General features: G+C 35.2%; 1 protein-coding gene and 1 pseudogene across 1 annotated transcript in view; both read left to right on the plus strand.

Moving 5' to 3' along the window:
* Positions 1-4173: 4173 nt before the first annotated feature.
* On the plus strand, positions 4174-6157 carry LOC108795458 (annotated as a pseudogene).
* Positions 6158-10339: 4182 nt separating this feature from the next.
* The window catches only part of LOC108795466 (protocadherin alpha-C2-like), a 254355-nt gene continuing 251302 nt past the window's right edge, over positions 10340-13392 (plus strand). The window contains exon 1 of the mRNA XM_018566722.1: positions 10340-12787. Within this exon, the coding sequence (XP_018422224.1) occupies positions 10433-12787 (2355 nt within the window). The 5' untranslated portion in view covers positions 10340-10432. The remainder of the gene's footprint in view (positions 12788-13392) is intronic.

Here is a 13392-nt window from a genome sequence, read left to right on the forward strand (position 1 = left end):
AAATGCCAAAAGTGCAATTTTTCTGCTGATACAGCAGCGCATCCGTGCTTTCTTTCCTCCCCGCTGGGCGCTGCTCTGTGTCCCAGCGGGGAGGAGAGAAAGTGACAGCCGGCCGAGCGCTGCGGGAGGAGAGCGCTGTGTTTGTGGTTTTTTTTTGGGGGGGGGGGCCCAAAAAAAATCTTGCACCAGGGCCCTTTGTTCCTTAGGTCCGCCACTGCCCTGTACATAGGGCTCATATGACATAGTATGACATGTCACATGATGCTGTGGTATTGAGTGACATAACTTAACAAACAATGCAGAGATCAGTAAATAAAGCATATTCATTTCTACTTTTAATATTTTTGTTAAGGGTTTTCACATAACATTTTTTACACAGAAAAGTGTGTTAGAATTTGGAACATAATGTATATGGCACATGCTGAAAAAACTTGGTAGAAGACAGAAAACTGGGATGCTATGCTCCATTCTCCATTGATCTTTTCATGATGTTTAATTCCAGATGTTTTGTGGTACTAACCAATCTAAGATCCAAGATTTACCCCATTTATACCACTTAATTCTATTTTCACTAGAGCTTCGCTAAAATATTAACCAGATAGTATCATCATCAGTATATATATATCTACTGTGTGTGTGTTTGTGTGTATATATGTATATATAACAGGTTATGACGACTTTTTAATAGGATTATCTGTTAGTTGGTACCAGAGCTGGAGATGTGAATGTATTTGCATTGTAGTTTGCATGCCGCAAACATATTTCAGGTATATATATAAACCTAAAACAAAACTGTAATATATTGCAGCTTACTGACCCTTAGATGTTGCTCCTGCATGGGATTTCTGTGTGGGAAAATAGGCTGTTTACTTTGCACATGATTAGAAGATGGAAGTCAGCTGAGTTTTACTTCATTCACTAAGCTGAGGGAAAATTCCCTTGCAAATTGAAAATGCCCTTGTAAATTGAACAGTCTATTTGCTTTTGGTAAATCAATGACAATAATGCACACCCTATTCTTATTTATTAAAAAATTGCTTCATGTGGGAATATGTATACATGTATACTCTACAATTTAATAATTTCTCCTTTAAACAGCTGTGTTACATTTTTTTTAAACATGCTTTGGCATAGCAAAAATTGTGGATAGCTATATTTTATAACAGATTTTTAAATAAAAATGTGTTTATTGTTGACTTTGTAGTAGAAGTTGAAGTAGTAAAAATTGTTTGGTGAAACTGAAGATATTTCTAATGTCTGTTTGTTGGTTTTTATCATGTAAGCCTTTGGTTTGCTAGGCATGCTGCATTCCATTCTTCAAAACAATATGTTTACTCTTTTTTTTATACAAAGAAAATCATGTTGCATGAAGGGAGATAACTTTTACATGTACAGTATCTACCTTAAATATCCAATATATATCTGGGAAATTTCAAAAAAGTCAACTTGTTCTTTATGTGACTTATTGTTCTTTATGTGATTATTGTAGAGAATTCAATTTCACTTAACTTCCCATTACATAAATCAGACCCAAGGGGACTTTTCTTTGATACAAATTTTTATAAATCAAAGTATTAACATTTCAGAAAATACCATGAAAGGATAGATTAAATGATTAAAAGTCGACATTTGTATAGGTTAAGTAAAAAGCTTCTCAATGTCCTTGACCTTTTATCAAGACACATGTATAATTCAGGTTGCTGCCACTGAAATGCACCATAGTGCTCTGATGACAATGTAAATACTTTAGATATGCATTATAATGCTATATAAATAATTATGTTTTATGGGTGACAGTAGTATTCCTTTATGTTTCTGTTCCTAAGGATAGTGAATGCTGTCATTTATGCTTATAGCTAGAGATTTAAGAATGAAGAACCTGGAAAAATTTAATTTACAACAACATCTAGATTACGGGAATACTTCTCACTGGCAGCATACAAACTACTTGTGGTAACTACTCTCAAATAATTTCAAAATAACTACTACCACCACTTTCTGTAACTAAATCAGCTCACTTTCCAATGCAGCTATGTTGTGTTAGATTGTTCACCTCTCCTGCCTTCTCCAAACTCCTCACCCTTTTGTGAATAACCCTGATAGAATGGCCAAGAATAAAGTACTGAATTATTGTGCTACAGCAATCACTTGTTTTCAGTGACTGCCTCTAAAGGTAGTGCAACAAAATACCAGGTTAAGGGTTGCATAATTTTTGTTACAAAAAACAGGATTGTTTTACTCCTGGAGATCCATGCTCGTTCAATTACTCTTTTGAGGGGTGTCTGTCAACCGTATCAGTAACCTGATAGCAGCATATGAGAAAAAGGAGGTGGACTGTTTTCAAAGGGGAGGCAGTCTAAGGGTTCACGGATGATCGGGACAGACCCAAATTTGTATTTAGTCAAACAAAAAAACTTTATTTGGTGTATATCCAAACACCACTACATACATTTAAACAAAAAATGACATACGCAATAAAAACTGAATGAACACTGACTATAAGCTATTTTGTTCTGGGTGGTGATTTTTGGCCCGAATTGATTGCTGCACCTTTGAGTCAAAACCCTATGTTTACTACCTTTTGAATCGGATTATATTTGATAGATTGTAGCCCCGCTAAGGGGGGAGATTTTATTGAAGTGGATGAAAAAGAGAGTCAGTATTCATATCTATCAAAGAAATCCTTTCCTTCTGTCCCTGGTCGTATTGAAATTCTTTTATAAAGGTGTAGTTTTAAATCACTGCCCTTGGATCATATCGCCATCGGTTTGTGAGTTTGTTCACAGAACTCAGTAGTAAAGATATATCTTGTATGTATATATATTGGCTATTGGACGTGTAACTATTGCCAAAGTCGGGTAGGAGAGATCTTCCTCCCGTTTTTAAAGAAAGCGTATCAAAAAGACTAAGAAAAAAAAATATATAATCGAAACAAGATAATATATCAGTGGTTCCTACTCACGTATCCTTTGGTGGGGATTTTTTCCATAGGTTTTTCATAGGTTTATTGATCCTGTTGTTTGAAAAAAATCCACAGGGTGCCTCGGCCGAGGATATAAATAGAAATGGATAGGCCTTACAACTCTGAATTTAGTTAATAAAATATTGTCTTAGTGACTTTGTTGGTCAAAGTTGGAACTTTTGGCCAGAAAGTCAGATCATTTTTTTTTCTATCTTGCATTGCTGCAACTAAAACTACATGATATTTAATTTCTTTTTTTTTAGTTAATGAACTAAGTTTTTCCTTTAAAAAAGGATTTTAATTAGAGGACAGATAATTAGAGGAAAATTTTAGACTGCCCCAACTCTGCAGCATTGACAACTAATTTATAAAATGAGATACCAAGATTAAGGGATGTAAATATTTGTAAAATTGTTGTTTGATTTTTTCAGTAGAACATACATTCACTTGTCTTGCAACACTTTAGTAAATCACTGATGACTTGTGAGTATTAATGTTACTCACAGTAGTAGTTAGAGAAAATGGTTTGACATTTAAAATGTTTTACCTTCCATATAGGTAGTAATTTTATTTTCATTTTAGCTGTAAACTCTAATTTCAACTCAGTAAATGTACTGCATACTTGGGATGCACATGGTTAGCTAGGGTAACATTATTCTCTCAGGAAATTGCATACCTGTATACTCAAAGAATTAATGTACTTAAGAGGTGAATGCAATCAAATAAACATTTAGCTATATAATTTTAGAAAGTACAGCTTAAATTATAGAGTATCCACTTTTCATCTTTTCCAATGATAAGGTTATTATCAAACAAAGTAAAGAGTTATAGAAACTGGATAAAAATTCAGTTTAAGCAAGGACAAATGGTACTGACCTAGCAGCACACTTTATTTTATCTTTTTTTTCTGACTGAATTTCTTACATTTCCTTCCAAAAAAAGAAATGAGAAATAAACATTATTTATTTGTAAACACTGTGCTCACATTTGCATTGTGAACTTGTAGTTTCTAATTCAGACACTAGATGACACTGTGCACCAATTTATGTCATCAGTGCACAGGAAGAATAGATGTATTCGTTAATACCAACTGAACATCTTGAAGCTGGCGTTTCGGCCATGATAGATTTAATTTCCTCTATTGTGGAAATCAATTGAGAGTGGATGCCTTATTTACAAGAATTGTCATCTCTGGTCTGAGAATATAAGACATGTTTAATCCAAATCTGGATTATCAAGCAAAAAATAGTTTTTTCCATTTTTTATTCCTACAAATATTATGGGATGTCATGTTGAGTCAGCTTCATTATGTCATCCCAGAGGAATCCAAGCATGTCATGTTTGTTGGAAGAATTGCTCAGGATCTGGGACTGGATTTAGGTGAGATTAATTCCAGAATGTTACGTGTTGTCTCTGTGGATGAAAAGGAATATTTCCAAGTAAATCTACAGAATGGAATATTGTTTATTAAGGAGACAATAGACAGAGCGCTGCTGTGTCCAGATACACCCTTCTGCATTATTCATCTGCAGTTTATGGTAGATAAGACTGTACAAATGTAGCGTGTAGATGTTGAAATAGAAGACATTAATGATAATAGTCCAACTTTCTTTTCTAGTATGTTATAATCAAGTCATATCAGAACTCAGACCTGCAGGATCTCATTTTCCTTTAAATGCGGCAGCTGATCCAGACCTTGGAACAAATTCTATTATAAATTATGAGCTTAGTGCTAGTGATGATTTTGTATTAGATTTTCAGAAATATTTGAACCAAATTAGATCTTTAGAACTTGTGCTGAAGAAGTCTTTAGACAGAGAAAAAAACGTCTGTTCACAATCTGACACTGATAGCCTATGATGGTGGCAAACCACAATTAAGTGGCACAACACAAATAGTAATTCATGTTGAAGATGTTAATGATAATGCCCCCTCTGTTGATCAACCATTTTACCAGTGCAGTGTGGTTGAAAATGCTCCAAAAGGATCTCTGGTGTTTAAGTTAAATGCAACAGATCTAGATCAGGGAAAGAATAGTGAAATAGTATATGAATTTAATAACATTGAGGAGGTGAGCAGAGTTTTTAGTCTGGATAAACATTCAGGAGAAATTCGGGTGACAGGTGAAATAGATTTTAAAAAGACCAAATGTATGAAATTCAAATTGATGCAATTGATAATGGGGATCATCCAATGATCGGATACTGTAAAATCCTAGTGAGTATTATAGATTTCAATGACAATCCTCCTGAGATGACAGTGACATCACTTTCAGTTCCTGTTCCTGAGAATTCACCAGTAGGAACAACAGTTGCAATTATTACAGTAAGGGACAAAGATTCAGGATCAAATGGGAAAGTAAATTTTCAGATTTCTGTCGAAGCGCCCTTCAAAATTAGTGCAGCTTATACAGGGGACTTTTCACTGACACTGAATAGCCCATTAGATCGTGAAAGCAAAGATGAATATGAAGTTGTAATTAGAGCACGAGATGAAGGTTCCCAACCTCTATCAATCTCAAAGTCCATAAAAGTTTCTATTAGTAATGTGAATGACAATGCACCCCAATTTCATCAGTTTGTTGATGTAATCTTTATCAATGAAAACAATCCACCAGGATCTCATATTTATACAGCCTTAGCTTTTGATCCAGATATTGGCCAGAATTCTTTTATCACATATTCAGTCAGAGATTGCATCATTGACGGAATTCCCATCTCTTCTTACATCTCTGTTAATCCAGAAAATGGAAATATATTCACTTTAGTATCACTTGACCATGAACAACCAAGCTACTTCCAGTGTCACATAACAGCTACTGATGCTGCTCTGCCTCCACTGAGTTCCAATCTAACACTAAATATTTTTATTGAAGATATTAATGACAATGCACCTACATTTCTTGCATCTTATTCTTCTATGAAAATTAAAACTCCTAAATCAGCTCAACCTGGAAACCTCATAACTAAGGTTAAAGCTATAGATATGGACTCTGGTTACAATGCCAAAATGCCATTTGTTATTTCTGAAAAAACTGGAGAAATTAGTCTAAAACGTGCATTTTCAGAATCAGATATTGAAGAATACTTACTAGTTATAGTTGCACAAGACCATGGACACCCAGTCATGACAAGTGTAACAGGAATTTTACTGTTTTACGATGGTACAAGTGCAAAGATGAGGTCAATGATTTGAAAGAAAGTTACAAAATATGTTCCAATACTGGAGGCAGCTGGATGTATTCCCAACATACTCAGTATAGGGTATGCTCAAAGTACTCCAAGCCAAGAATTACTTAATTGGTTTTACTCCAAATACCTCTCAAAACCCAAGTACCGTATATACTCGAGTATAAGCCGTCCCGAATATAAGCCGAGGTACCTAATTTTAGCCAAAAAAACTGGGAAAAAGTATTGACCCGAATATAAGCCGAGGGTGGGAAATGAGGCAGCTACTGGTAGATAGATACCATTAAAATACATTAATATTTATTTAAAAGAAAAATAACCTAGCTCTGTAAGTGGAAAAGGGGGTACAGGGCTACATATCATGTACTACGGATCATTTAACCCATTCATATTAGCAGAGGATAATTGTAAATCTATTGTTCAGTGCACTCTATATGTAGTATATAGTACATGTACATATAGAGTGCCTGCAACAATACATTTACAATGATCCTCTGCTAACATGAATGGGTTAAATGATCCATAGTACAGGGCTACATACAGATCATTTAATACATTCATGTTAGTATAATTGTAAATGTATTGTCTGCACTGTATTAGCAGTATATACTCTATATAGAGTATATACTGCTAATACAGTGCAGACAATACATTTACAATTATACTAACATGAATGTATTAAATGATCTGTATGTAGCCCTGTACTATGGATCATTTAACCCATTCATGTTAGCAGAGGATCATTGTAAATGTATTGTTGCAGGCACTCTATATGTACATGTACTATATACTACATATAGAGTGCACTGAACAATAGATTTACAATTATCCTCTGCTAATATGAATGGGTTAAATGATCCGTAGTACATGATATGTAGCCCTGTACCCCCTTTTCCACTTACAGAGCTAGGTTATTTTTCTTTTAAATAAATATTAATGTATTTTAATGGTATCTATCTACCAGTAGCTGCCTCATTTCCCACCCTCGGCTTATATTCGGGTCAATACTTTTTCCCAGTTTTTTTGGCTAAAATTAGGTACCTCGGCTTATATTCGGGACGGCTTATACTCGAGTATATACGGTAATGAAGAACGTCAAAATCAACAACGTGTCATACCAGATTCCTTCTATCAGTTAAGATATTTAATTACTATAACTTGTATGTTTAAATGGTTCCCTCACCATTACAAAACATGAAATTAACTAAATATTTAGGGAACTATGGGAACTGTTTAACTGTCAAAGCATTTTTAATTAAGAAGTCTTGTTATTCCGGGGGCCCCTGCCAGCCAGCACAGCCATGTCCTTGATGTCTACTGTAACCATACAGATTGATCAGGAGAATGATTTAGGTGCTTACATTAGTTGCATTTAAAAATGATTTAAAAGAGTCAGTCCACCCAAAAGGTATATAGGTGGAACCCAATGAGCAGTGTCAGCTCCTGCCTTCTTATATACCTTTAATACAACAACAGAAATATTTTAGTGTCATAATTTACATTTCTATAACTGTGGACCTGGGAGTTTTTGGTGTTCCTGCCCACCTTTGTGTGTTCCAGCTATTGCATACAATAAATAAAATGCAGCAGGGAGATTGGGAATCCCTCATAATGTTTACAGTAGGCATGCAGGCCTTAGTGCTCAAGTTCACAGATCTCACTTATAGAAATCCCAGAAATATCAGTTTCTGTGGGCTAAGAAATTAACATTAAATGCAAGCATTACATTACATTTTTATATTTCCCTGAAGTTCAGTTCTATCAAATGAAAGGAAAAATTCACCCATTTATAGCAGAGGAATGGCATTCAATCACAAGAGGGAATAACTAATGGATTACAAGATTGATGGAAAATATTGAAATGAATATTAGGAAATGCTTATGTTATTCTTTTGTTTTTTGAAATGTGAAAATAATGTTGTTCAAAGTATAATGACCAATGTAGACCACCATTACTTCTCTTAACTACCTACGGGCCGGCCGTAGTAAAAAAACGGCCGGCCAAATGCATTACCTAGCAGGCTAGCATGATTGGTCATTTCAAATGTTTTAAGGTAGTAATGATTTATGCTATATACTTCTATTTGGGTGACTTAAAGCAAAACTGTAGCCATGTTTTATAGATTTGGGTAGAATGGGGAAGAGTTAACATTTTTGTAAGGTTTTAGTTTCTACCTGTTACCCCACTGGGAAAAGTTTCCTTCCATTCCTGTCCCTGTGATGCCTGCACAAATAATGTAGGATGTAACTGTAACAGGGAGCCAGAAATAACTATACAATTATTCTGAACAGTCAAACTGTCTAACACTTCCCTCCTACAAATAGGCTGTTCACTTTGCAAGGGCATTTTCCCTTAGCTTAGTAAACGTGGTGAAAATTTTACCTTAAAATAAATACCCTATCATGTAGAAGGAAAGTTAAAAAAAAAACAACAACAGTTTTTGCAGTTTTTGCCTGTACCTTAGCTTCATCTCATTCACTAAGCTAAGGGCAATTGTTCTTGCAAAGAAACAGCCTATTTGCCTTTAGTAAATCAACCCCGCTGAGTAGTGAAGCAATAAAAAAGGATGTCTGACACAAATATTGCAGTGACAACTCCAATATTTGTATCTTGAGTACAATAAAATTATCTAAAAGGTTAACTTTAACAATAAAAGCAATACTCACATTTAACAACAATAGGTTCTACAGATTAGATGGAAAAATCCTTCAGCATACTGATATCCACAATTCAAAGCTTTAATAAAAACCACAGATAATTATTTCAAAAATCAAAGTATTCCCATCTGGGATCAGGGGATCTAAATTTAAATATCCACAACATCTTTGATAGTGGCAAGAATCAGAACTCCTTATTGCCACATAATGAGCAGTGACTCTCCTACATACAGCTTGAGGCATTAGAAGAGACAGCAACCTAACACCCTGGTGGCATTGAGGCCCATACAAGGTCTATTACAGAAAGCTTCTGACACTCCTAAAAGTGTCAGTGGGTAAAGAAAACTACAGGGCTATTACTAAAAAAAGGCATAATAAATTGCAATAGCAAGGGCAGCATTAAAAAGTGCTAATTTAAATAGTGCTTTAAACCCCAGGCAGATGCTTACATGACTATACCTGTTTGCAGGGTATACACACACAGAGTGACAGCACTCATTGTTAGGAGATTCTGACAAATAGAGCCAATGGAGCTTCCCTATTGAATTAATGAACAATTGGTCAGGGTATTCCTTTGAAGAAGACTTTGTGTGTTGAGTTTTAAATATAATTATATGAATATCATGGATACATAGATAACATAAATTTGACTTAGATAGTTGATAGTATTTATCAATCATGACCATAGGTGTAATAAGCACTGCAAACCAAAAGCTAAAAACCTCCTTGGTGAGAGACCACAGGTGGAGACAGAAGGAAACCTGAATCTCATTTGACAGTGTGCTTATCTCCAATATTACATACTGTCTCTCAACGCTTATGTTTATAACAGGAACACACTCAAATAAGCTGCGCTATGATCATCCACACCTGATTGCCGCAGTTTTATATAAGTCTCCAGCACTGTATACAATCTAGAAAAGAGCCGGTGTGCAGCAGCTGCTATGTGGTTTGCTATGCAGGATAGCCCTGCAGTGGTTACTGATTGATGACAACCAGCTGCAGATTATATAAATGTTTTATTGGGAAAATTACAGGTCATTTTGTTTTTATTTTTCTTTACAACCAATGAAATAAAAATATGTATTCAAATTTGCTACCAAATTAAAGCCCTAGTTGTCCCCCAAAAAGATGTATAATACATTAGAATAGATTACAAAATCTAAAAGCTGTAATGAGACATCACCAAAATAAAACAAATATGCTCTGGGATACAGATTTAGGTAAAAAAAGGCACTGGAGATTCAAGTGGTTAAATACTTTTTCATGAAATCTTGCACCTATTTCCCTTGCAGTTATAAATTGGACTACATTCTGACAAAACATACTTAGCAGTTTAGCATTTTTATTTTTTCAATTGCAGCACTAGAAATTGTAGTTATAGGAAAATGTATGTTTTGCTCAAATTGCATGCAGTATGAAAAACAGACACCAGATGTCATTCTACGCCAGTTTATTGCGGCAGGGTAATGTGAATTCAAAACATTATTACAGCATACTGAACATCTTGCTGTAAGGGTTTCGGCCATGAAAGATATGATTTCCCATCTTGTGGATATTCTCTGAGAGTGAATGCCTTATTTACTGACGATACTACCATCTCCATCATCACTGAATTCAAGAAATGCTCATGAAACAGAGCTATCAATCAAAAAGCCGGTTGGTCTATTACATCTTGCTCCAAATGTCTTGGGATGTGGTCCTGAGTCAGCTACATTATATCATCCCCGAAGAAACCAAACACGGCACCTTTGTTGGAAGAATTGCACAGGATTTAGGACTGGATATAGGTGAGATTAATTCCAGAATGTTACGTGTTATCTCTAGAGATGAAAAAGAATATTTTCAAGTGAATCTGCAGAATGGCATTCTGTTTGTTAAGGAAACAATAGACAGGGAGCTGTTGTGTCCAGACACACCATTCTGTATTATTCCTCTGCAAGTTATTGTAGATAAACCTGTTCAGATGTATCGTGTAGATGTAGAAATCGAAGATATAAATGACAATAGCCCCAAATTCTCCTTCCCTGTGACTAATCTATTGATATCAGAGCTCAGACCTGCAGGATCTCATTTTCCACTAAAAGGGGCCGTTGATCCAGATCTAGGAACAAATTCCATTACAAATTATGAGCTTAGTGCCAGTGATTATTTTACATTAGATTTTCAGAAATACATGAACCAAATCAGATCACTGGAGTTTGTGCTAAAGAAATCTCTAGACAGAGAAAAGCACTCTGTTCACAATCTTACCCTCACAGCTTATGATGGAGGCAAGCCAAGATTAAGTGGCACAACACAAATAATTATTGATGTTGAAGATGTTAATGATAATGCCCCCTCCTTTGATCAACCATTCTATCAAGCTAGTGTGATTGAAAATGCCCCTGAAGGATCTATAGTGTTTAGGCTGAATGCAACAGATTTAGATCAAGGAAAAAATGCAGCACTAGTATATGAATTTAGTAACATGGGGATGGAGGAAGTGAGCAAGATTTTCACTTTAAATAAACATACTGGAGAAATAAGTGTAAATGGTGAAATAGATTTTGAAAAGACTAAAATGTATGAAATTCAAGTTGATGCTATTGATAAAGGAGACCACCCAATGGTCGGACACTGTAAAATGCTAGTAACTGTTGTTGATGTAAATGACAATCCTCCTGATATAACAGTGACATCATTATCAGTTCCTGTTCCTGAGGATTCCCCACAGGGAACAACAGTTGCCATAATTAGTGTTCATGACAGAGATTCTGGATCCAATGGCAAAGTCCAATGCTACCTTTCTGATCATTCCTCCTTCAAAATAAATCCAGCATTTATGGGAGATTTTTCATTGACTGTGAATCGACCACTGGACAGAGAAAAAAAGAGTGAATATGAAGTTTTAATCACAGCAAGAGATGAAGGTTCTCCATCTTTTTCAGTTTCAAAAACTATAAAAGTTCCTATAAGTGATGTGAATGACAATGCTCCCAAGTTCCAATGGCCTGCTGATACTATTTTTATCAAGGAAAATAACCCACCAGGATCTCATATTTACACAGTATCAGCCTTTGACCCGGATGTTGCACAGAATTCCTTCATCACATATTCAGTGCTGGATACCACCATTGACAGGATCCCCATATCTTCCTACATTTCTATCAATCCAGACAATGGGAAAGTATTTGCATTAGTGTCATTTGATCATGAACAATTCACATATTTTCAGTGCCATATAAAGGCCTCGGATGCTGGTCTACTACCACTAAGCTCTAATTTAACACTAAATATTTTTATTGAAGATATAAATGACAATTCACCTACTTTTCCATTGTCATATTACCCAATGCCAATTAAAACTCCAAAATCAGCACAACTTGGACATCTGGTTACTAAAGTGAGAGCTGTGGACATAGATTCTGGATATAATGCCTGGATAGCTTACAATTTTAAGGAGCCATCAGTAAAAACACCATTTGTAATTTCTGAAAGAACTGGAGATATCAGTTTAAAACGTGCATTATCAGATTCAGATACTGATGAATACCGATTAGTTGTAGTTGCTCAAGATCATGGAGAGCCAATAATGACTGCTGTAACACAAATTGTCATCCTTTTCATAGAAGCTGGTGAAGAAATCAAGCTGAATAATAATGAGTCACAACACAGTGATGAAGAATTTTCTGACACAAATGTTTACCTGGTTGTTGCCATATGCATAATATCAAGTATATTTCTCATTACATTAATTGCCTTCACTGTTTTAAGGTGGCAAACATATAGGGATGAACTCAATGACCTTAAAGAAAGTTACAAGATTTGTTCCAACACTGGGGGTAGTTGGATGTATTCACAACACACTCAATACAGGGTTTGTTCAAACTCACAGCAAACTAAAAATGACTTAATTGTTTTTACTCCAAGTACTACTCAACATGCAAGTAATGAATATGCAACTCAGAAAAATCATAGGCCTAACTCTTCATATCAGGTAAGATAACGCTTATTTATAAATACGTATTCATTTTTTTAAGTATTTCGAACACTTTCTGTTGCTGTTTTAGGCGATCAGACTCAAAATACCATCAGGGTTATTCACAAAAGGGTGAAGAGTTTGGAGAAGGCAGGAGAAGTGAACAATCTAGGACAGCATAGCTGATTTGGAAAAATTCTCCAATTCAGCTCACTTTCATGTTCATCTATGTTGACCTAGATTGTTCACTTCTCCTGCCTTCTCCAAACTCTTCACCCTTTTGTGAATAACCCTGTATGTTTTTTCACACCTAAAGGCAAGAAAAATGTGTGTGGTTATACATTAAATAAAGCAAAAGCAAAAGGGATGTAAAGGGAGGGCAAATTGAAATGTAAGTCGGCTAGAGAAATTCCTTCCCCCTCAATTCAAATGCAGAAGTTGTATTTATGTAACCTCTAAAATATTAAAAGTGTATATCCATTGCAATCTAGTTAATTTAGAGAAGTCAAAATAGCAGATTTAGGTAAGAAAGACAGACAAGTTATAGCTTCAAATGCAAGGCATTCTTAGTAAAAACAAACTCAACAGGTATTTGTATACTCAATATAGGAATAAAAAGCATG

This window comes from Nanorana parkeri, unplaced genomic scaffold (genome assembly GCF_000935625.1).
Source record: "Nanorana parkeri isolate BGI_ZX_2015 unplaced genomic scaffold, ASM93562v1 scaffold969, whole genome shotgun sequence".
NCBI lineage: Eukaryota > Metazoa > Chordata > Amphibia > Anura > Dicroglossidae > Nanorana > Nanorana parkeri.